General features: G+C 51.0%; 1 protein-coding gene across 2 annotated transcripts in view; it reads right to left on the minus strand.

Moving 5' to 3' along the window:
• Positions 1–714: 714 nt before the first annotated feature.
• The window catches only part of SLCO2B1 (solute carrier organic anion transporter family member 2B1), a 53,017-nt gene continuing 28,754 nt past the window's right edge, over positions 715–24,977 (minus strand). The window contains exons 8-15 of one of the 2 annotated variants that reach the window (XM_035571342.2): positions 16,916–17,024; positions 11,180–11,344; positions 9,480–9,672; positions 8,544–8,697; positions 3,755–3,924; positions 2,589–2,653; positions 2,030–2,150; positions 715–1,271 (exon numbers count right to left, since the gene is read on the minus strand). In XM_035571342.2, coding sequence (XP_035427235.1) covers positions 1,097–1,271; positions 2,030–2,150; positions 2,589–2,653; positions 3,755–3,924; positions 8,544–8,697; positions 9,480–9,672; positions 11,180–11,344; positions 16,916–17,024 — 1,152 coding nt within the window. In that variant the 3' untranslated portion in view covers positions 715–1,096. The remainder of the gene's footprint in view (positions 1,272–2,029; positions 2,151–2,588; positions 2,654–3,754; positions 3,925–8,543; positions 8,698–9,479; positions 9,673–11,179; positions 11,345–16,915; positions 17,025–24,977) is intronic. The other variant, XM_050714913.1, reaches the window with a different exon arrangement.

The following is a 24,977-nucleotide window of genomic DNA, read 5'->3' on the forward strand; positions in this document are numbered from 1 at the left end:
ACGCTGATGGGATCAGGCCACCAACACAATTACTCTCGGGTGGAAAGGAGCCCTGAGATGGAAAGAATGCAGAAAATAGGGGAAGCTGCACCAAAATAATACCAGGCTTGACCTTTGCCCTGTAATTAGTGCTGCCTCTGACAGTAACCCCTTCAAGGAGCACAGCCAGGCTGTCTGCTCTGTGGGCAAACACATTAACCACAGGCTCTGCCCAGTCTGCAAAAGGGCTGGACTCCCCTTCTGGTCCTGCACCCCTGGGCAAAGTTCTGCCTTTCCCAAACCAGAAGATGGGAAGGAACCTTAATGCTTATGTACTTCAACAAGGTACTGTGGCAAGCATAGATAATGCAAAAATAAGAGTTATTATTATTACTGCAAAATGCGGCTATGCTGCCAAGGTGCTATAAGCCTGCAGCTGTTGATTTTCTCTCCTGGGCTGGATCTGAGGTTCCTGCTAGTGCCCACCCATCCCCAGCACCCTCATCCCTGCCCCTTATTACACATCTACTCCTGCCAGCAAAGCATCTCCCACACAGCAGCCTGGTGAGGCACGGCTGCTGGTCCTTGCAATGGTACATAGCCTAGGCAAAAACCCCATCAGCATCATCTGGAGGTGGGTGAAGCCTTCAAGGATAGAGAACAGCTTACAAGAGCAGAAGGAACAAGAATAATTACCATTTGGGGGAGCAAGGACAGACCATCATTCAAGGGCTCACTACAAAACACTTTTTGTAAAAACCATTTATTTAAAAAAAAAAAAAAAAGCCAACAACTCTCAGGTCTCAGGCTTATGGTCAGTGCTGGCGTCATTGAGACTGTCAGCAGGAACAAACACTTTGGAGGACATAAATCCAGAAGACTGCAGTGTCCAAAGGTTAATGTGCGTGGACTACCCCACGTGAAGGTGCCACCTGCACCACTCACGTGGAGACGGATGCAGGACAGCGCGTGGACGGGCTCCCGAGGCGCTACAGAGGAAGGTGGGAAGCAGCCCCGTTGCCCATCGCTCCAAGCATCCGCCCTTCACAGTTCGAGTGCGGGGTGATTCACACAGCTTCACCTCCCTGGGCATGGATCACAATTCACATTTTTGGCATCAGACTTTGGATTCTGGGCTCTTTGTGGTGCTTTCTGCCAGTTTCTTCTTCTCCGGGTCTGTCTTTGTCTCTGGTACATTCCTGGCTTCCATCTCCTGCCTCCTGAGGATCATATACACAGTCACGAAGCACAGGAAAGCGCCCACCTCAAAGAAAAACTGGAGACCAAGATACCTGTGGTGTGGAAACACAATCAATCAGGGCGGGAAGGGCTTTGCTGTGTGCACCAAGCACCAAAACCTGACATCCCCAGGCAGCCAGAAGACACCAAGCATGGAGACGGGCTGCTCGGGCAGAGCTGGCCCCACTCAGCTGCAAGCTGGGCTCCTAAGAAGGATGGCAGAAAGAAAAGGAATAGCCATCAACCCTCTTTGGTGTTGGGTTAACAGATCACATCTCCTGGTAAAAAGGAGGCAGATAAAAATATGCCTTGGGGTTGAGGGTGAGTAGGACTTGCTGCACCTACCAGGCAAGGACTCGTTTAACAGGGGTGAATTTGCAGTTTGAATGGAAAAACACCTACAGCTCCCTTCCAGCCCCTCCAGGGTGCACAGGTCAGTTTTGGGGTCTTCTGTGTGTCTCCCTGTTGGAAGACGGACCCTAGGGTGCAAAGTATCCTACAGGGACCCCGCACCAGTTTGCAGTGTTGAGTGGTGGCGAAGGGGTTGGGAGAGGCATGGTCCTTGGCATGGTTTTGGCTCATGCTAATGACTTCCCTCGAAGCCCAGGGAATTAACAGAGGACAGAGGGATGTGAGGCCCCTGTTTGATTACCAAAGAATCAAACAGAACAGCTGCGAGTGACCTACAAAGACCATGAAGTCCAACTGCTTGACCCCTTCAGAGCTGATCATAAGAGCATCTTATTAAGGTCACTCCCATGGCATAAAAGGCCGCGTTCCCCCCACCCCTTGTCCCCACCACCAGCCCTACCTGTGCCTGAAGAGGTTGTTGTCATAGTATCTGCAGGCTGCGTTCCTGTCGCACTTCTTCTCCCAGAGGATGCAGGTGGTGTCGATGGCGCTGCCGTACAGAACGGGTCCCGGCATCCACGCTGCAAGCAGAGTGGGCTTTGTTATGGTACAGGAATGTCTGTTTGGGACAGAGCCAGCCCCATCTGGCTGCAGTTCTGGGGGCCTCTGGGTGAAAATCAATCTCACCACATGAAAAATAACCAGTGGGATCAGGGGACGTGATTTGCAGCCACCCTGATACGCAGGGGCAAACATCAGAGTATTGACACACGGCCAGAGGCTGTCCTCCTGGACCCAAACTCATTCCCTGCCCTCTTTCACTTAGCCACATAGATGCACCCCGATGGAGATTCCTCTTCTCCTCCCCACCACACACAGGTTGCGAGGCTTAGAATAGCGTGAAACTCTGAACTGAGAACGTTTCTGCAGCCCTGAGGTGGCTCAGGGATGAAATCCACATAAATCCCAAAGAGCTGCCATGATTTTCCAGGGTGGCATTTCAACGGATTTAAATTTACCTAAAATTCTCAGCAACATGAACTGTATCCCAACTGCAAACGATTTGTCTTCAGGCTGGATGCTCCTGAAAAAAAAAAATTAAAATAAAAAAAATTGAAAGCTTGCCCTCCTGAACTTATGCATGGATAATTCTCTCCCTGGCATCGCACCAAGTACAGCGCCCCCACCCAGGAAGTCACCCTCCAGCTCAACCACCAGGAACCCAGGGCAGTTCCCACTGAGGTCAGCAGAGAGGACGTTGGTTCATTCATTAGGGCTGGAAGCTCACCACAGCCTTTTCTTGGCCTGGAAAACCTACCCAGCCCTCCAAGAAACAGGGAGGAGCTCAGCCAAGTATTTTTGCTTTTAATTTAAAGAGTCTGTATGAGTAAAACCCAAACATTATAGCCACTGTCTCTGCCGAACAAGCAAAACAAGGATGGCTTTCTGTAACTGAACAAGTGATTTTCCCATTGAGGATGTGACTTTCTTTGTGATGTGTTGTCCCAGGGTATATTTTGGTGGCACCCCAGTTTTTTTCAGCCCATTTTGGGCTGTGGTTCCTGCTGGGGTCACACCGAGAGGACCCCGGGCGGCAGCACACCTTTTCCTCTCTCTCTGTCATATGCAGAGCTCACTCATGGCATAAATAGTGATTTAATATCGCCCGGGGGTCGAGGTAAAAATAGGCTTTAACCACAGCTCCTCCCTAAAAAGCAACTGTTCTGAGTGCATTAACCATGGAAATGGGCTTGAAGGTATCATTTATATATGATATGCAATTAAACCTCCTAGCTTAACACAGAGCAGCATTAAAAAGTGATTAATTAATGGTGTAGCTCGTTACTGAGGTATCAGCCATAGGTGGGGAGAAGGAGCAGGAGGGCTGCAGGACCAAAGGGGGAAGATGGACTGCCACGTGCACGGCCAGATGAGAGGAGCAGGGAAGCCCTGCTCTCCCCTAGCCCCACCAACATGTGCTAAAACCCCATAAAAACAGCAGGAGGAACTGCTCACCCCGTGCTCTGGGGGAAGCAGGGCACAAGGTGCAGTACGGGGGTGATTCGACCATCCAGTTCCCCAGAGAGACCCTTCCTCCCCGCTCCTCGGCTTCCCCAATTTCTCCCTGTCCCCAGAGGAGCACCCAGAGGTTTCACCCAGCCCCAGGCCACCCTGGTGTCCCCACCTGAGGATGAGCATGAAGGACGGTGTGTGGGACGTGCTGGCGAGGATCCCCGCCACGCAGGAGAGCACCACGAAGGGCAGGAGCAGATGGGAGCAGCCGGTGCCGCAGGTCCCGGGCTTGGCGAAGCCCCCCGGCCCGTTTCTGGAGATGCAGCTGCAGTGGGTGTAGTTCTGCAAAGAGGAGAGGAAAGCCAGAGGCTGCTTATTTGATCAAGGCAGTGGGGATGCCAGGGATAGCTGCCAGCTGTCAGAGGGAGGGCGGGTGTTTGGGTTTTGTCTGTAAATAATTAGTGGTAATTAGCACTCAACACTACTGGGAGCAGGGAAAGAAAGAGAAATAATGAATCTGACAGAGGATAGCAGACCGAGCGGATGAGGAAACGTGTTTTCCCATCCCCACATCCAGCTCCCAGCATGCTGCCTCCTCTGGAAGGCGGTCCTGGTCCCACCAGGCCCCATGGGCATCACTAGGACGTCGCAGGCGTGAGCTCATTTGGCTGATGGGGAAGCAGAGCTGGGCCCACAGTGGGGCTTTGGTCCATGTCTGTGCTTCCAGAGGCACCTGGATGTGCTCCCAACCCAGACACATCCTTGTCTTGTCCACATGAGCCCCAGCAATGCCTCCCTACCCCTGCAGTGATCCTTCTGGGCTCCTGCTCCCAGTCCTTTGATCCACGCCTGCTGTGCACTGAGGATGCTTAGGCGCAGGTTTATTTAATGCCATCATTTGTCAGCTGAATGCTTCGGCATGGTGAGTAAATCTGGACTCTTGGCACGGAACAGTCTCACCAGCAGCTGATAAAACACTCCAACCTGACGTGAGCTCACTGGCTTGCGTTATATTTTTTTGGGCAGAAAGCTCCAGGGGAGCAGCCGGGCACCATCCTGCATCCCCAGTTTGTGTCCTGCAGGGGGGTCTGGCTGTGAGAGCCTGCACCCAGGGCGATGCTGGGCAGGGCTGGCAGCCGAAGCGGGCAGAAGAGCAGCCCCCCCGCAGCTCCCAGGAGCTTTACACCCAGGCTCAGCACAGTGTTAAACCAGGAAAAACCTCCTGGGAGAAAATGCAAAACCTCACCTTTGAGAGAGGGTCATAAATAAGCAGCACTCCGTTTGCAAAGGGAGGATGCCCGGGGCAAGGCATAAGATTTTCTTCTATTTCTCCAGCTTTTAGTTACAATTCTCGTTCTTTTTTATTTATTTACTTGTTTATTTTCCCAGAAAAAAAACTCATTATTTGGAAGAGACCTTTAAATAAAGAGGGCATGATCTTGGAGTTCCCTGAGGGGAACAGACTTCCCCGCTCCCCATCGCTGCCATGCAGCATGACCAATTCCTGTACAAGGGATCCGCAAGGATCTACTCCCTGCTGAGAGCAGGGGGAAGATTTGGGATGAAAGGGGACACAGCTCCTCCTCCCACCTCCAGTAAAGAGGATTTAATATTTCAAATTAAGACTGGGATTTATCTTCTCCAGACATCGGAAGCAAGCTAAACCAAACCAGGCTCCTTCTGCAGTCATCGAGGGAGATGTGGGTCTCAAGAGGACGATCCATCCCCTCCATAGATAAGTGCCCATGATAGGAGAGATGAGTTTGGGCCAAAGCCGTTAACAAAAATGCAATTAGATAAATTAAAGCTCTTTTGATCTGTGTGATCACCACCTTTTCCAGAGAATCAGTCACAACATTTAGGGCACTTGCATAAATATAAATGGAGAAAAAGGGCTGTAGATGACTGGAGTGGAGTCCCAAAGCCATGCTCTGCCTCTCTCATCTGAACCCTCGAAGGATTTCAGAGCAGGGAGCGTAAGCCCAGCTGCAAAACCCTCCAAGCAGTGGGGAGAAGCCACAAAGCCACGGGTGGCCCATCCCCGTGAGAGTCATCGTCTGGGATGTGGTGCCATGAGGCTGCTCTGTCTGCTGGGACAACCACCGGGGCAGTGGGATGAGGAGGAAAACCGAGAGCATCCCCACAGCAGGGCTGTGAATCTGGGCAGGAAGGGGCTGCTGGGTGGCAGGCGGCCAGCCCCGGATTTGTCAGAGTGGTGTGCCCAAAAAAACATCGGGCAATTGTTTTCTTAAGAGACAGAGAGGCTCCCATCCAACTGTGCATGCTTCTCTCTTTGCTTTTCTTTATCCCCTGCTCAGACCCTGCGGCCATTCACATTTTGGGATGTCCACTGACCAGCTGGCAGTGGAGGGATGTCCCTGCTGCCACCCATGGCCACGCGTGACGGGAGCAGAGTGGGGCTCAGAAGGGCTGTATGAGAGACAAACCCCATGGCACAGAGATACCCTCAGTCCTGGGTATCATTCATGAACGACCTGGATGGCGGGGCAGGATGCACCCTGAGGGAGTCTGCAGGTGCTCAGGACTGAGGTTTGCTCTGCAGATGCCTGAGCTCAGCTCCGAGTCCAGCATGGTAAAGGAGCAGAGCCCAGCATCTGCAGCCACATCACTGCACCCCAGGGACATGTAGCACGGTCTGGATTCTCTGTGCTGGCTCAGGGCTTGGCATGTGTAACCCACGCTGGGGTGCAGTCACTCTGCGGAGGAAGCTCTCACAATTGGGTCAAGGCTCATCAATACTTGGAAGGAAGGTCTGGCAAATGATCTAAGTGCTAAAGGAGGGAATATCGCTGGCTTTCCAAAAAAGTGTTTGCATGGCACCGTAAAGGGAGCCCTTATTTTGTTGTAGCACGTGGCTATATGCAATAATACCTAAAATGACTACAGGACTGGGTGATGTTCAGGAGCAGGGGATGTCAAAGGGCTGGAGATGTCTTTCCCAAGGAAGAAGCAGTTGAAAAGGATCTGCTGTACAAAAGGCAGGCACAGGCGTGCATAAAAGCACACTTGGGACTAAGCTCTGGCAGAAAATGTAAATGTTATTAAAATGAAGTGTTGTTAATTAACAAAATGCAGCTAAAAAGTGCCCAGCCGGTCCCATGCTGCTAATATATCCTGTGCCAAGAACACGGCGGAAAACCATTTACCATATATGCATTGCTAACATTTTTCAGCTAGGTTTTTGAACTGGCAAAGATTTCCTTATTATGTATTCACTGAGCCGTATTGCCTGGAGACCCAACAGGCAATGGGCTCAGTGGAAGCCCAGCCGTGGGGGGGTTATGGCAGCGGGCAGGAGAGGGGGGCACAGGGCAGAGGAACAACCTGGTCAGGGCTGCAGCCCGAGGGGAGCCAAGAGCAGAGCACACTTCTCTGCTGAACCTCGTGCACCTGACTCGACCGCTGGAGTCGATGGATAGGATGCGTGCTGCAAGGGGATCACAGCATCTTACACTGCAATCTGCAAGCAGAAAGGTGGAATGATGTTGCCCTCAGGAGGCCCTCCTGGAATGTTCACTGAAGGTCTAAACCTAACCACTTGTCTAACACCATCCTTGAACTCACCACTTTATTTCTGTTTCAGTGCCATGGCTAATTCAGCGTTGCTGGTCCCCAACACCATATTTAGCTGTGATATGAAAAGGATAAATAAAAGACAAGTCTTCCTGGCCTGAAAGTGGGAGAGAAACCATGCTACATGTCAATGCTATGTGAGCTGGAGCAATGGTCCCTCTGGATTTGGCCTGCCCAGAGCATACAGAATTGCTACCTGAGTCCCCAAAAGTAAGATTTACCTCCTCCCTTTTCATCCCTATACACGATCTACAGGTGCCTGATGTACGGTGTAGCATGCAGCACCACTAAAAGAAGTTATATGATGGAAACACCCAGGCCATTTTTCCCACTGTAGGTTTCAGCTGTGTGTTCTGGGCTAGTATTTCACCCCTACACTTGAGGGGGGCAGTCTGAGCTAAGAGCAGTTTTGCATTTTGCTACATAAACTCCAAAGCCACAATGGCCTGGGTCAGTCCAAGCATGGTTAACATGGGTGTGCTGCACAGTTGCTGACAGCATGAGGAGAAGAAACAGAGCTAGACAGATTATTTGAAAACTCATTCACTCTAATCTTTGAGCAGCATTTTGTGTCAAGCCAAAGAAAATAGTATTGGGTAAGTCTGGGTGATACCTGCTGCAGGAAAGCAGAGGTACATGAAATTGTGCCACCTGCGTTGATATTTTGCCTTCACACCTTGCAAAAATGGAAACACTTGGACCTCAACCTGCTTCAGAGAACTTGATGCCTGAATTAGGAGCCTGGTTTCCATAGGTCCCTACTCAAGGAACACAGATGAGCCAATTCACAGCAGGAGCCTGGTGGAGGTGGGCCAGCTGACCCCATGGAGAAAGCGTCCCTCGAGTACAAGAGGTGTCACACTGGGTGACCAAAGTGCTTAGCCCTTCCCTTAGTGCACATCATCCTATGTCACCGCAGGACACACAGCTAAAGGAGGTGACCTTGTTGGTCACAGCTTAGGGTGAAGGGAAAGCAGAAGGTCCTTGTGTCACCTGTGCAAGAAGTCCACTCAAGCTCCTGGATAACAAGGGAGATGTTGCAGCTGGGTCCCTGGTGCAGAACCCGAGCTGGGGTGAAGCAGTGGATGGGCAAGGACACCTCGATGTCCTCAGAGGCTGGGTATCTGGAAGCTCTCTGCCTGCTGGTATCATCATGGGTTGTGCTAGACAGGAAAGTGCTAAGAGACACTGTCTGCAAGGGGTTTTCCTGGGACATTCTCAACCTTCCCCTGCTCATCCCACGGGGGTGACACAAACCCGGTGCAATGCTAATGAACATCAGAGGACCTGATGGACCTGGGTGCTGCACTGCTCGTCGCTCATCAGCCGTCCCAAGCCAGGACACTGGCTCGCTGGGAATGACTCACCAGGACTGAATTGTCGTCGATATTCACGACCTCGCAGCCAGCGTGGCAGGGCGAGATGTACTCGATAGCGTCAGAGCCGCAGATGGGGTTGTAGGCTTTCTCGGGGCATTTACAATGGTGGCTGCACTCCAAGGTGTGGAGTCCAATTTCAGAGCTACAACAGAAAGAACACATTAATGCGTGGTACTGAGCATCATTAACATGCATCTTATATGGGATATATACTGCATTTACATGGGGATTAGTAAAGAAACATTGACTGTTTAATGCTCCCCCATAAAAAACGACACATAGAAATTCCATTATAAACCATAGAGCCTTTGCTCAATGCCCAGGAAAAATATCCTGACCACCAATAGTCATCGGAGTCGCCCACTTCCTTCATTCTGCATTCCCAGCCCTAAATGCGGGGTGTAGGGCAGTGATGCCTCGCTGTGGGAGGTGGAGAGCGGAGGGCTGGAGCCAGCTCCCACTGCGACCATGGGATGTGCACAGATCAGCTCACAGAAACACGGATCAAGCCTTCGGAGAAGGCAGGCAGCTCAGGGAAACAGCCCTGGCTCTGAGGGTACGCTCCTAGGGCTGGCCTCTGGCCACGTTACTGGCCTCATGAGTAGCACGCCAGACTTTCCAAGATGAAATTTGTAGCCTGCACTATTCGTGCCAAAGAAAGCATTTACTCGGGTTTCACAACCAGTCAATGAAGCTAGAACATGTAAGGACACAGCAGATTCAGGCTTTATTCACAAAAATGTTAATTCCTAGCCTTGTTCTATCGCTGTTAAGCGTTTTGCAGAGGGAATAACCCCAGCCCTGGGTATATATAACCCCCTAACTCCCATCTCAGCCCCCAGGCATGCAGCTGGGGGGGTGGGCAACAGTGATGCCCCTGCCACCAGCAGTGACCCGTCCCAGCCTTGCTGGCGCTGTCAGTACCTCTCGCTGTAGGTGACACCAGCGACCTTCTGCGTGGGGCAGCCGAGGAAGAGAAGGGGGAAGGCCATGAGCAGGCAGAGCAGCATGCCCAGGACGCACATGGCGCTGCACTGCCTCAGGGACACCTGGAACCTCTTCAGGATGGCACCACCCACCACGATGCCCACCATCGCCCCAGGGATGTTCACGGCACCTGGGAAAAGACAAGTCCTACACCTTGGTGTCCATCCTCCAAGCCTTCTCAGTCCCAGAGGATTTATTGTGGGTTTTCTATTTTTCAGCATCACTGATCTGGAGGGGACCAAGGGTTTTGCAGAGAGACTGCTGGAATAATGCTAAGGTCAGAAAGCAGCTTTGCAAGGACAGTCGGCTCCCGCAGAAAACAGGCTCTGTATTGGTGCATGGAGGAGATGGAGGAGCTAGTGTAAAGCTGTAGTTAATCCAGCAAACGTGATTTTTTTCAGACAGGAGGAAATAACAAGTAAACCCAGAGAGGATATTTAATTTCTGCATAATGAAACCATTGATATAATAATGTGCCTGCTTCTGTTGTCATCATTACAAGACTCTGAACGTTTCCATGACGGACTTGGAGTTTTGAAAAACCCGCTTAGTATTGGGATACTAAAGAGGTGCAATGTGTTCAATTCATCACAAGATCAACAAGGAGGTTGCCTGCAGCCCATAAATACCCACAGAAGGAAAGGATTTCCAACTACAGAGAGCTTTTTGTATAACAGAGAACGATGAAGCAGTAGCTGGGAGAGCTACTGGATAGATCCATATGAGAAATACAGTGCACATCTTTAACACGTAACACACTTTAAAGGGTAAATCAAGCCAGGGAACCACTGCTTCAGCATTTAATCTTCCGATCTGCTTACGTTCTTCGGATTTATTTGTTAGAGACCTTAGAAGATTCTTACTCTGAGGATGCATACTGTTTGTTTAAAAATACATTTAAAATACTTCTTCGTCTGTTGTCTAGACCTCAGAATGCTCCAGCGGATCGCAAGCTTCATATTTGTGTTACCATGACAAGCTTGCACAGGCAGGTCCGAGCCCAGAGCCGTACATTCTGGGTATTGCAATGCAAGTTAAAGCAGTCTGGTCTCAGGAGAGCATATCCAGCTTACAACTTCTCCCTTTCCTTCGTAACAATGCCAACAGCAAGAAATTAGCCCAACTTTTATGAGAAATTAGTCTACTAGCAATAGTAAACATTTTGAAGAGCTTAGAGAAGATTAGCTGGTCTCTTGCTGCAAAGTGTCTCCAGAATGCATGCATGTATTTTTGTTGTTTTTCATTTTATTTGCTCTCTACTTTTTAAAAGAACCTTAACTAATGATCGATGTAAAGTAATCCCTTCCACAGAAATATGCACAACTCAAACGCGATGTTTCTTTGCTCCTTTAATGCAATGAATTCGTCTCCTCTCCTTGAATATAGTGAACTATAGATAAACATTTCCCAGGTCTTAACAGGTTTTATTTGAGCAAGGCCAGGTGGGAGGTAAAGGAAGGAAGGTAGCTAGTGCCTGAGAAGTGAGACAGGCAGGGGCCTCGTGCTGTGTCTCTCTGGAGGTGATGGAAGGAGACTGGCAGCTCCGGAGGGAGAGGTGCTCCTTCAGTCATCTCCAGATGATTTTTTAAGAGGAGCTCAGAAGCTGGCAAGCCCCTGAGCGTGACAGCAACACTTACCAATGATCATGTTGGCAAAGGACGCCGTGAGGGAGAACTGTCTCTCCAGGAACTTCCCCATGAATGTTGCTAAACCAGCGACCATGGCTGAGAGGTTGACCTGAGCCAGCACCACCAGCAGGAAGACGGGGTGGCGGAGGTTCCTCAGCAGGACCATAGGAAAGTCTGAAAGGAAAAGGGGAAATCTGCTGCATCCAGGAGAGGTGAACGGCAAAATGTTACTCTGTGGAACGTAGCAAGGCTTTGAATTTCCCTGAAATTTTTGTGCAGAATTAACTATTTAAGAGGAGTGAGCTCTTCCAAAGATTTCATTCATAAAAGGTCAGAATGTGCGCTTTCAGGGTTTGTCATTCCAGGGCTTGTGTGACAAAGTGGATACAAAGAAGTCAGGCTAAAGCTTCAGGACACTACAGAAACTGAACGCCCAAGCACTGCAAAACAAAAAATGTGGAAATTCTCCAGTTGAAAATGTTGATAAAATCAATCCTGTCCTGCACGGCATTTTGGAGTAAACAAATGAGCCATTTCTAAGGGAAAACTCTTCCCATCAGAGCATTTTTGGCTGCTTCTAGTAATCCAATAGCAGCCATAGCAAAAGCACAGCTTCGGCTGAAGACAGAGACGCAGACAAGCAGACACAGTGGGATCATTTGTTACACATAGGACAGGGACCAGGAAATCCAGTCAGCCCCCCAAAAAGAGTTTTCTGCAAATAAAGCAGCTTCCCTCTCAGCTAAGAGCAGCCATCTAACAAGACGTGTCTTGTGGGCAAGGGCTGGAGGCATCAGCAAGCTCTGAGTGAAGCATCTTGACCCAAGAAAACTGATAGCTGACCTCAACGCTTGGGCGATGTGCTCGAGCAACCCTGAGCATCTGCTAATGCAGAGGACAAATCTGTAGCAATACCTCCTGCCAGGCTCTTATTTAGAGCTGCCAGGGACCTGGGATGCCTTAGGAGGAAACCAAGTGGCTCTGGGGTAGCTTTTCAGCCTCAGCTGAACCTCTGTGCCTGTGTCTCCTGCCTCTAAAGGGCGGGCTGTCCTGAGCAAGCTGAAATCTGGATATCTGTCCCCCACTGCCCATGGGCAAGTCCTGAGGGCTGCGGCGTCGAGTGGCTGCACGCATGGCCCAAGTAAACACGGCCTCAGCTCCTTTCCCTGAAACTTTCTGGCATGGCTTCTTGTAAAAAAAAAAAATGTATGAAAAGGAGCTGGGAGGTCATTAGGAGTTAATTTATTTGTTTGCTGTGGTTGCAGTTTTAATGTCCTTTCAGTTTCAGTCGCAAAGATGCATTTTTTTGATTACAGGCAAGACAAACACCAGCAGATTCCCCTGTGGCTGAACCCTCACTGCTTAAGCAAAGACCTCTTCAGCCTGCTCCTCAAAGGCATCCACCCCGCAGGATGAGGGTTGCTGAGCGCTGACACCCTCCAGCTGCAGCTCTCCAGCCTGGAGAAATTTCTCCTTCGTGCAGAGCCTGAGCCCCCTTTCTGCTCGTGCCTCTGCTCCCCCTCATTCTGTGCCTCCTCCGTGCTCTTCATCTGGCTTTGCAGCACGCAGGCAAAGGGCAAGCATAAAGGCAACTTCCAGACAAACAGCGGATGAGCTTCCCAGATGAGGGCTCTGGAAGCCAATATGCTGGAGCAGAGATAAGGAATTAACGGGGAGGATTAATGCGAAGGCCTGCCGTAAATTAATGGTGTTAACTCTCCGCAGCTCACAAACAATTGGGACAATCTTTCTATCTGCTCCAGCAGAGGCTGCGGCAGGGAGAACCATCCGGTGCTCGCCTGGGAACTGCCCCAAGCTGTGTGTTTGTTTTAGCTCTTTTAGTCCCCAAAAGTCACACGTAGAGCAGAGACCCATTGGTGGCTGCAAGGGAATGACCCGCAGGCAGAGGCAAAGCTCATGTTTGTAGGGGCGTCGTGTCCCCAGCTCGGCTCTCTGTGCTCAGGGTTAGGCAAACAGCTCAAGGCATTGGGGAGCAACAAACCAAGGGCTCTAGGGAGGGTCCAAGGGTGCAAGGTCCAAGAGCCAAGGACCCTGAAACACCAAGATGCTGGAGAGCTGGGGGCTCTGCTGTCAACCAGGGAGGGAAGGGGCTGTGACAATATCCCAGTGCTGGACCGATGTGGACCTCAACAAAGGGAGGTGATTTTACTCTGAAGTATCAATGAAGTCTTTGGTTTTTGAAGCATATTTCCGCCTAGTTTGCATACTGGAAAATCTTACATGTATTGCAAGTATGAGACCTCCACTTGCTTGCTGAAAGATCTCCAAGAGCTAATTCAGCTTTCTTTGTGGAAGAATCATCTACAAAAAGTTTTATTTTTACCTAGAGTTTTCCAGTCTTTACCCTGTGGTCACCAGAGCAGAGCTGTAAGGCTAGGACAGCCTGCAGGTCTCCCACGGCACGGTGGGAGGCAGCAAGGTTGCTGTCCTTTGCCATCGCCCTCTTGTTACAAATTCAGTCTGTCTTATAGCTCTGGAGAGGAAGCTGGCCAGATACTAAAAGCAAGTGGAAAAAATAGTTCTAAAAACTTTAAAATAAAAAATAAAAAATCCTTGAAACCTTCTTTAGGCATCTTAGAGAAACAAACAAGTCACAAGCCCCGGGTTTTAATTGCTTTGAAGATCACCTTTAATGGATTAATTCCCAGTGTGTGCAACAGAAGCTGAACATCCTCCCAGGTGTTTTCAACAGAAGCCTAAAAATTAGCAATGGAAATGACTTCTAGCTAGCTAAATCCCACTTTCCTGATTGCTGTGAGCAGGGCTGCAGAAGGAGCACGTTGTGAGAACGAGGAGCAGGGTGCAACCCAATGTCACCCGGCGCATCTGTGCAAGAGCCAAGCCCATTCCCCACAGTGCTTTGACTTTTCTAGTTTTGAATAACTCCAGCAAGCGGAGCCTGCTCACTTCTCAGGTAATCGACCTCATTGTTTGGAAGGGTCCCCAGTGCTTTGCCTGAGTATTTATCCAGTACACAGCTCCATCCTGTTATTGCTGGTTGTGGAGGTAAAAGCTCTTCCTGTCCTTGAAGCACAGTTCCCAGGGCTTTGCAAAGTGCTCTCGCTGCTCATCACACCTTGTCCCAGAAAGATTTAAAGCCCAGTGGCTTGCAGAGAAATGGAGAACACGAAGCACCTCCTGGGATGGGCTCTAACCCATCCTCGCTTTGTTCCCAATAATATAAGTGGCAAAAATTCCTTGAAGCCTTATTTTGCTCTGTTATCTCCGTGTGCACTGAAGCAACAGAACAAATGACAAAATGCATTTCCTTCTCCATAATCATGCTCCATTTTGCATCATTTAAGCTGAACTAAGTGACTAAACAGCATTTCTGAACATCTTTCTCCTCCAGGTCAGCTTAGTAACTCAGTGCTTGCCTCTGCCAAGCCTTAAGAAAGTGATGAACTCTTAAAGGCATTCCTCATCCTTTCACTGCTCAAGGAGGAGCTTCAAGTGCTCTGCTGAATCACAGCCTGAACAGGCAGTGTCTGCCTCACCTGGAGCTTCCTTAGCCTTGGGCCAGGTTTGCAGAGGGAGCTGCATTTTCAGCAGGGGTATTTTACAACCTGCTTGTGGAGTTCAGAAAACAAGCGGAGGGAGGACTCTGTACGAGGGATGCGGGGGGAACAGGACTGAAATATCCAGGGGAAGACACGAGATGCAGATTGGAGGGCACCGCGGCTGAAAGGGCCTGCAAATCTGCTGAGCTCCATCAGTTGTCTCAGCCTGCAAAGGGAGTGTCAGAGCCAGGAGCTCGTGAAAAAATCCTGGGTCAAAAAGCACCTTTCTGCAGTCCACTCTGATGGGCACAAAGTCTGAGTCCTGCCATGACAAATGCTAGCAGCCCTTAAGAGCTCTGGGACAAACACTCGCTCCTTTATGCCTTTCCCCATGTCTCAGTGAGTCCCAGCCCTGAGCTTTATCATTGCTGCTATTAGAAAACCCAAGGGATTTCAGCAAGGTTGCTCTCCTGGCCAAAATTACAGCCACGTCATCTTTTTCCGGACTGGGACTTAGGGGATAAATTCTCAGAAATAATGAATTTATTAGCACAGCCCCGATACAAACCCTAAGCACAGGTATTTCCTTCTCTGCACCGAGGTGCAGGGAGCTCATTTTTATTCATTTTTTTTTTCAGTGGCAGAGAGCAGAGTGTTGGTGTGAAAATCCCATCTGAACACTATTAATCTGTTCCCACGCAATAGCTTCCAGCACCAGTGTGCTCGGCATGCAGCTCGGCACGCTGGTTTGCTAAATGATGGTGCAAGGTCGGTGGGGGAACAGCCTCCTGGCTTGCTCCTTTAACTCAGCATCAGGCTGCGATGAGTAAATGGTGTAAACAGCAGAACAGAAACCTGCCCACGCTTGTCTGGCCGTGCCTGCCCTCCACCGACCTTACTAAATAAATGAATAGGAAATATGGAGGAAGCTGACATGGATCGACTTTTTTTTTTTATATCCCAATAAATGAAAGGAAATATGGAGGAAGCTGACATGGATCGACTTTGTAGGGCTACTTTTCTTAAGTAATTGCCAAAGATCCAAGTATTTATTTCAAACAAATCTGACCCTTTGACATGGACCAAAGCCCAGCTGATTCCTTTCAGCTCTGAGACTCCCTGAGCCCCCTGATTTCCAGACAAGCTCATTGCACCGGATTAACACCACTCTACACAAAGATGCAGCTGATTTTAGTTGCTCCAACCCTGGCTCCAGGCAGCACTGGCCATCCTCAGCAGGACAGGCAGGGCAGCCAGGCTGTCATATCGTCACCAGCCTTGAAGGACAGGACCTGGAGAGACTTTTTTTTTGGGATTAAGAGCTACCAGGGCTGCTGGGGTGGGATTGTGAATGCCTGGAAGCTGAGCAATAGCAGCTGGTTGTACCCAAGCTGCAAACCCTGCTCTAGTTGTGTATCTGGAACGGGATCATCACTGTCCCAGGCTACCCCAAGCAGCTGGGGGTACCCCAGCCCTGGCAGTGCCCAAGGCCAGGCTGGATGTGGCTGGGGGCAGCCTGGGCTGGAGGCAGGGCATCCTGACCATGTCAGGGGGGCTGGGGAGGCTTTAGGGTCCCTTCCAACATGAATCACTCCGTGATTCTATCAGAGATTCTCTCTCTTTCCCTTCCCATGGCTCTCTGCTTGGCCCCCACTTTCCTGCCTGGCTTTGGGTTCTGGTGACGTTTTGTTCCCTTTTCCCACTGCCCACGTGAGCCACAAAGCCACGCAATGTTGAGCACTACCACTCCCAGGTGGGGAGACGGTGCTGAGCTCCCCTCGAAGGATGCTTTGATCAGCACAGGGTGCAGTCTGGGCTGTGTGCAGACCAGGGACAGAACTGAAGGTTGAATGTAACCCAGCACTATTCCCAAACTGTGTCCCGAGGGCTTATATAGGAGAAGACTAGCATTGCAACCTGCCCATTGCCAGGATGGATGGGTGTGCAAGCAGAAAAATCGTTGAATAATTTAGGTTGGAAAAGGCCTTCTAGATCATCAAGACCATCAAACAACCTGACCTACCGAGTCCCACCACTAAACCATGTCCCTCAGTGCCACATCCAGACATCTCTTAGATACCTCCAGGGACGGGGACTCCACCTCTTCCCCAGGCAGCTCGTCCCAGTGCTTGACCTTACTTACTGAGGGTGCACTCAGTTCCCTCACCCAGATCATTACCAAAATGTTAAAATCTCAGCGAAGCAGGGGGATGCACAGACTTACGTTTGATGAACTTGGTTAGAGAGAGGTTTTGCACTTGTTCAGACCTTGACCTGAGCTGGCTGAGCAGATCCTCGCTCTTCTTGCTGCCACTCTCCTTCCCACTTGTCACCTGGGGACAGACGAGAATTTGTCACTGCCAGCCTTCCCACTGAACTCGCTTCTTCCGCAGCTGCATTGCTGGAAGAAGGGAAAATCCCCCTCCTGAATCACGGCCTGGCTCTCTGCTGAAGGGAGAGGGGCAGACAGCAGCCCACGCTTCTTGCAGACGGAGCTTACAATGTCCTGGGCTCTGCCAGCAGCATCTGTGGCTTCTGGGAGAAGCCAGGCAGATGCCCTACCTCCTGTGATGCACGGCTGCTGCGTCCTGCCATCAGGATGAGAGCATCCACACAGACGTCTGGGTTACAGGGGTAAGAGCCAACTTTCTCCCCTTTCCACACAGCACTGAATCACATTTCATAAATACCCAAGGACACAGAAACTCAAGGAGAGGTGCACCTGGACCGCAGGAGAAGGTCCACCTAAAGCAGGTGAAGGACACTGCGGTTTTGGATGGAGGATGAGCATTTCCCCTGAGTCTCAGTGCTTACCGAGCTGTGCAAATGCCTTTGCCCCTGGTATCAGCAAGGAGAGCAGACTGCAATTACAAGGAAAAAAGGTGCAGACAAGGAGGGGGTCTGGGATGGAGACGCTGACACAGAGGCACCAGAGCAGGGACGTGCTCAGGGCATGGGGCAGTGCCAGGGGATTCCAGACCCCTCGCCTCTCCCAGCCCTTTTCCACGCTTTTAGATCCTGAGAATCCCAGCTGAATTCTAGCACCTCTGCTCTCTTCAATGCTTTTGGTGGTTTTTAGCCACAACTTTCCCTTGAAAAGCAGCAGTGTGGAAGGGACCTCCTGGAAGAGGCCAGATCCTGCAGCCTCCCTTCTTCCTTCTCAGGGGATCGATGCTTGGCAGCCAGAGGCCAGATGGGTCCAAGTCTGTGCTTACACCTCTCATTTAGCCTCTGCTGAGGGTTACAGCTCTGTAGGGCATCAATCCAGGTGCACCCCCGCTGTCCTGCTGCCACCTCTCCAAAGCAGAGAGGTGCTGGAGAAAGAGGAGAGGTAGAAGACGGGGATCCTGAATCACCTGAGCTCATCCCAGCCTCCTTAGGAGGTGAGTGCATGTCCAAGGGGAGCATCCAACCTTCCAGCACCAGCAAGTGGGAGGCCACGAGGGGAGTTTTTTTGGATGCATGTCGGTTCCCCTGTTCTGCAGGCTTTTAGGGGACTCACTGGGTGGAGGGCACTAACTAGATGACAAGTGATACTACACAACTATAATTGCATAGAGTGCTCAAGGGTAGTGCAGTTTTCATGGGGAAAAAAAAAAAAAAGGAAAGAAAACCCACAGTGCAATTTTAGCCAGCAACACTGAGCCAGCAGAGCCCTGTCTGACATCCCACATCAGCTCAGCCACCGCACTGCTGCAGCTCCTGACACAAACTTAACGTGAGTCAGATGAATGAGTTAATTCAATAGAAACTAGATGTTAATTCCCCCAAAGAACTGGACAGCTCATCAGCTAAAATGAGCTCTACTTCTCTGAAAACAAGAATGATTATCAAACACTGCAGAGGTCAAAATGTCCCGTGCTGTGAATACCACAATCTCTTCTCAAGAGCCTCTGCAAGGCAGCAGTGGGATTTTTATAACTCCTTTCCTGGTTGTCATTGGTAGAACTTGGAGATTCATATATATATATATTTTTATTTTTCAGATGCAAAGACAAAATCCAGCTTCCTTTCGTTTTTCCATTAGGGTGTCTCATAGGACCAGAAACGCAGGTGCTAAAACTGCAGTCCTTTCCAAAAATGCATTCAAGCTGTTACTGACTGCGGCTTCCTCAGATGCCAGCTGCTGGCATTTCGGAGGGGTAACAGCCTGCTGGGCACTGCCGGCACATGCAGGACACAACCCACATCCCCAGCACAAAACCCCCCCAGCTCGGGATGCCTCGGCATGAGCAGGACATCTCTGTGCGCATCTGCTGCCTTAGCACCGAGCAGCAGCTGCTCTCTGTGCGCGAAGCAAAGCCCTCGAGGAGAAGGCAAACTCCTCTCCCCACAGCGGCGTGGCCCCGCAATACATTTCCGCTGCCTGAATGGATCGGGAAATGCATTCCTGCAGGGTGAAGCAGGCATGTTTGGATGCTGGGAAAGCAAGCGGCGGAGGGAACGGGGTAAATCCTGCCCACTCACTGGGCACCGGCACGCTGCGCTCCTGCAGCTGGGGATTTTAGCATTACTCTGTGCTGGTGGTTTGGCACACCAGAGTCGGCAGGTGAAATAGCACCACTCGGTTGTGCGTCGCTTCCCGGCCGTCTGCGGCAGCGTCTTGTCAAACGAAAACAAATGAGTGTGGGAAGCGCCTTGCAAAACGCCCGCGTGCTTGGATTTTTCAGCATTGTTCCTTGGAGGGTTCAATGAAGGGGCCCGCACCGCATTCCTGGTTTTTGCAATCCTTTTTTATCTAACGCTCTCTGGATACATTCGGGGGGGGTGGAGGAGGCACGCTGGTTTTGGGGAGACCTTATTTGGGACCCCGAGGAAGCACCAGCCAAAGCAGATGTTTGGGAGGCTCCTAGCCTGCAGAGTCCCCCCAAGATGTGTGTCCTGGGGCCTGGTGGGCACTGAGCTGCTGGGAGCCAGCTGGGGGCCTGGAGCACCTCTGCCGTGAGGAGAGGCTGTGAGAGCTGGGGCTGCTCGGCCCGGAGAGGAGGAGGCTCCGGGGGAGCTCCCCCGCGGCTGCCGGGGCCTGCGGGGAGCTGCGCAGAGGCCGGAGCCGGGCTCTCGCCAGGGGTGCCCAGGGCCAGGAGCAGAGGCCCCGGGCCCAGCCTGGAGCCCGGGAGGTGCCCTCTGGGCCCCAGGCAGCACTGCTGTGCCGGGCGGGCGCCGGAGCCCTGGCACAGGCTGCCCGGAGAGGGGCTGGGGGCTCCTCCGCGGGGTCTCCAGCAGCCGCCGGGACGTGGGGCTGGGCGAGCGGCTCCGCGGGGCCCTGCTGGGGCAGGGGGCGAGCGGTGGCACCCAGGGGTGCCCCCAGCGTCAGGCTGCGGGGCTATGATCACATCTGGATCATGTTTGACATTGGAGGCACCTCTGGAGATCGTCTGGTCCAACCTGTGCTTGAGCAGAGCCTCCCAGAGCAGATCCCTTCCTGCAGCGCCTCAAGCACCGGGCTTTGCATTAGGAAGAGCATCCCCAGCCTGACCTTGAGTGGGGGAAATCCTCCACTTCCAAGCACAGACATGAATAAATCAGCTACAATGGAGCAGGGCTGGGAGCCAGGGGAGGAGCAGGACCTGCTCTGCAGGAAAGGCGGATGAAGGTGGCTCGCCTGTGAGCCGGGATCCTGGCTATTGCACCTGCGACAATGGCAGCATGGTTTAATTCATGTACACCACAGGAAGAAGGGATAAGTGACCTGCTCTGTGACAGAGAAATTTTCTTTGCTTGATTTGGGGATTCTGCAGAGTTCCCCTCTGGCTGTGCAGAACCTCGTGCTCCAGGCTCAGTGAAAAACAAGGTCAGTGAACCCATTTTTGTATTAAACAAACAAAATGCAAAACCTCATAGACCGAAAAAGGACTAATTTCCCTCCTGACAAGGTCGTGCTCCCTACAAACGCTCCTTTATGCCTCTTCCAGCGCATGTGGGTCCCACCAGGGCCCCTGTTTCCTAGCGTGTTAAAATAGCCAGCCCACAGCCTCGCTCAGGCAAAACTGGCTATTTTTAGCTGCCGTTTGTGCCTGTCTTTAAAGCTCCCTGGAGAAAATCTGACCATTGAGACCAATCTGTTCCAGTAAGGCAGGCACCTGCATGCCAGTGCTACTTGGCCTCCAGATGCTCCCCAGATTGTCTTTCCAAGCTGCTTTTGCCAATGCTCTGGGGGCTTTAACAGGGAAGCCTCAGAGCACCACAGCCCCGTGGCACTGAGGACAAAGCTTTCCGATAAACCCTTTGATTTCCCCACCCCAGCTCTTTAACCATTCTCCAACAGGCAGTAACACAAAGAGGAGCAAACTTCTAAGAGTTCCCTGTGGGATATTTTCCTTTTGGCTTTCCGTGTGCCCTGGGAGCATGCCAGGTCACTGCTGGATCAATGTGGGAGGGTTCGAATAAATGAGGACAATTTGTCCCAAGACAGAAACTGAAGAAGTTATTTTCACTTCCTCTCCCCAGAACTGTTGCACAATGTCCCTGCTGCACAGAAGGGGCGAGTCACTGCCACCCCAACACATGGGACCTGGGAAGTTCACACAGAGTCTGAGGCCACCGCCAGGCAGAGCTGTCGGCTGTCTGCACCCTGCAGGTACCCTCGGCGGGCTGGGGAGCTCCCAGCCAGCAGGACAGGAGGCTGTCAGCTCCTTGCAGGTCTGGGCTCACCTGTACAATCCCCTTGCAAGGCCCAGAGCAGCACCAGTGCCCATGGGGCATCTTCAGGGCGGTGCTGGCTGTGTTCTACCTGTGGGAACGTCTCCTCATCACGGACCTTCTGCTTCAGGACTTGAGGGCAGACATTCCCAAACCTCGCCAAGCAATGTCATCCCAAGCTCCTGCGGACGTCTGTAGCCAGGACACATTTTCAAGGTTTCTCCATGCACTCCCTGCTGCTGCCACCATGCAGCAGGTGCTTTTTGGGATGAAACAAGTTGATGCAGTCTGCAGGCTGCTGTCCTGGATCTGCCAGCTACATTCCCCATGGCATGAGGTGCTGCCTAGATGGATGGGTTTATCCATGGGAGACGGGGGTGACTTCCTAACCCTCTGCTCTGCCACAGAGGTCTCCAGATTGCGGCTGAAGGTCCATCTTGGTGCTCCCTTCTGTCCCCAAGCATCTCCTCAAACTATCTGGGGGTAATTAAAAGCAAAACCTGGAGAGATGATCAACAGGGGACTCATCTGCCCTAGAGACAGAGTCAAAATCCCAGGAGATGCACTTTGGGGGCCACCACAGAGCCATTGTGTTGCTGCATGCCCTGAGCACTCCTACATTTCACATCCCTTCAGCCCCACAATGAAATGTCCCCCAAAATCTGCTTCTCCATTCTGCAAAGGATTTAATCCATTGGCCATTTCCATCCTCTCCACCCTGTCTTCCAGGCGATGGACCTGCTGGCAGCAGGACGGTGCCTCCATCCACCTCTAGCAGGAGAACACAAGTGGTGGGTCCTGAACAGAAACCACGGAGCACAGTGAAGCTGTCTGTGGAGCTGAGCAGCCCATAAACATAAATGCACTGGATTTGCTGAGTTAGATGGAGTTTGCACGGATGTACACTGAGTGGTCTTCAGCTGTACCGTGAGGTTCCCTTTGGTGGCTTTCCTGTGACGTAGAGGCATGGTTCTTTTCATGTTTGTGCTTCCTTTTAGCCTTGTCTTTGCACTTCTCCAAGCCAAAGCACCATATGTGAAGCCTTGATGAAGAAGGACCCAACACGAAAGAGATGTGAACCCATTCATCTCTTCTGGTTTGCATCCCCGTGTCCCCATCTGGATGGGCAACCTTGGGTTAGGGTGGATGGATCTCAGCAGCCTGCTCTCCCTCTTCAACAGCACCCGTGTTTAAATAAGCAAAGGGAACCCAGTAGGTCTAGTCTCTCTGTGCAGCACCATATGGGAAAACAAGAGTTAAACTGGAAAACGTGAAAACTTGGAGACTAAACACAACATTGCTAAATAGGAGAAGAGGACAGAGCATCCCAGAGGGATGGACTGAGCTGCTGTGAGGTGCCAGTGGCTTCCTTAGTGGTTCAGTGCAGAATCCCCAGCTATTTTCAGCAATCCCCTTAGCACAGTAAGAAGACTTGTCATACTTCATCTTCAGAGGAGAAGGCAGATGGGAATTGTGCATACAGGAGGGGCTGGTATACCAAGCAGGAAAACCTAGGCAACTAGAGGGCTGCAATAACAGAAACCACACCTAACTCTGTGCAAAGAGCATAGCCATGTACTTTAGGGCTGAAAAACAGGAATTTCAGCTGCACGTCTGGAAATGAGGACAACAACAAATAGCTCGGGTCCATCTCCACAGAAACGTATGGTGCAGCCATGGAACACACAAGGGTGCAAGTTTCTGGAACTGTGTTCTCGGAGGTCTGGGGGTGAGCACTGGTGTAATGGACCATTATCTGATGGGGACTGAGTGACAGTAAACCAGAATTGCCAGGGCTTGGACACAACAGGGACGTGTCGACCTGCTTCCCATAAAACCACCTGAGCTGTCTCACAAAGCCTCCGTTTGCATTTAATGTGTGCTGGCATTGCAGGGGAGGCTTTGTCAGGGCGGCGAGGCAGCGCCAGCCACCCCCTTCTCACTGTGCCTGGGAGATGGTTGGCTTTGCGTGATGGCTTTGGAGCCACAAAACGAAACCCAAACAGGCAGATAATGGAGTGTGCAAGACAGGTCTTGCACGCCAGATGTACTGAACAAGGGTAATGCCTCTGCTTTTGTTCAGGGTGCTCCATATGGCACTTTTCCCTCATCGAACCCAGGTATAGATGACAGAGCACTGAGCAAACTGGCTGCGCAGGAAAATACTCAAAGGCTGTAGTTCCCCACAGTCCAGGACAAAACCCTGAGAAACGGTTCAGGATCATGGAGACGGCATTAAACTGGAATTATTAGGAAAAAACTGGTTTTGACTGGAAGCAGTTTGTCCAATAAAAGCCTGTTCCTCTTATCCTCCACCCGAGATCCTGACAACTTTATAGCTTTGCTGTGATTGTCCTCAAGTCGTGTTATTCAGGATATTTTGGTGCTAGAAACTTGCTGACGAGTTTCAAAGCAGAGGAACAAAAATGTTTGGAGTCTGGAGTGATTGATTTGTGAGAAAAGGTCAAAAGAGGGGTCTGGAGTGATTGATTTATGAGAAAAGATCAAGAGAGGGGTATGCAGTGGTTGATTTATGAGAGGAAAGATCAAAAGACTGAACTCTGTTCACATTAAGTGCAAAACGTGTTCATGTGAAGTGCAAAAGTCATTGCAGGAACTTCAAAGAAAGAAGCTGTAAAGTAAAGCCAAAGCTGAAATGTGGTTGTAGAATAAATAATATAGATCTTGGCTGATGGGAAGAGACAAATAAATCTCCAAAAAGACAGAGTTATCCAGTTTGCTGGATGATGCCCACTGAGGAGGACAGAGACCTTGGTTTGGAGAGACCACCAAGAGCTGAGCTGAGATACAACGAGTGAGCCAGGAGAGAGAAAGGAAAATGAAGGTGGGATGGGAATCAGAGAAGAGAATTAGCACTTTCAGCAGCCAGAAGGACAGAGCCACGGGCCAGCCTTTGCTACGGTGATCTTGCTTGGTGGGCTCTGCCATGGGGAAAGGTACCAGCAGCTTGCTCCCAGGCAGTTTCATCATCTACAGCCACGTGCACAGTCTGCAGGCAGCAAGCGGTGCAAGGACAGCCTGGCCGGGGGTTTGAGGTTCCCTTCTGGCCTCTGAAAAATGAAGCCCACAACAGGTGGTGCAGAAACCCCTGGGCTTCACCTTTGGCAGAGCAGAGCTGTGCTTTTCCCATGTTTTATCACGGCTGCCGTGCCTGGATGCATTGGCTGTGGGTGAGATATTGTGCCGGGGCTTTGCAAACATGGGGAAAAGTCCAAGCTGATGCCTTCAAATGCTTGCAAGTCCCACACAACTGGCAAAGCTGTTCCAGTTGGGGCAGACAAAGGCAAACCTGGGGTCAATGCTTTATTAGCATCAACCTTTGCCTGGAGACACACGTTTCCTTTCCGTGACAAATTTCTTCCCATCTCTGCCCATCCTTCCTGCAGTACATCCCCGGCTGATGCTCTGTTGTAGGGGAAGTGTTTCTCTAATGAGCTCAATGATGAGTGTAGTAATTGGGTGGCCTTAGAAATGCTGCTGCCTCCAGCTCACTGGGGAGGAAAGGTGGCTGCCCTTTGCGACAAAAAAGTGATCGTGTTTTACCTTTATTGCAGGGGCAAGCAAGTGAAAACAATATTATTATTTTTTTCTGCAATAACTCCAGAAAATCTCCCATGCAAATGCAG

The sequence above is a fragment of the Cygnus atratus genome, chromosome 1 (assembly GCF_013377495.2).
Source record: "Cygnus atratus isolate AKBS03 ecotype Queensland, Australia chromosome 1, CAtr_DNAZoo_HiC_assembly, whole genome shotgun sequence".
Lineage (NCBI taxonomy): Eukaryota > Metazoa > Chordata > Aves > Anseriformes > Anatidae > Cygnus > Cygnus atratus.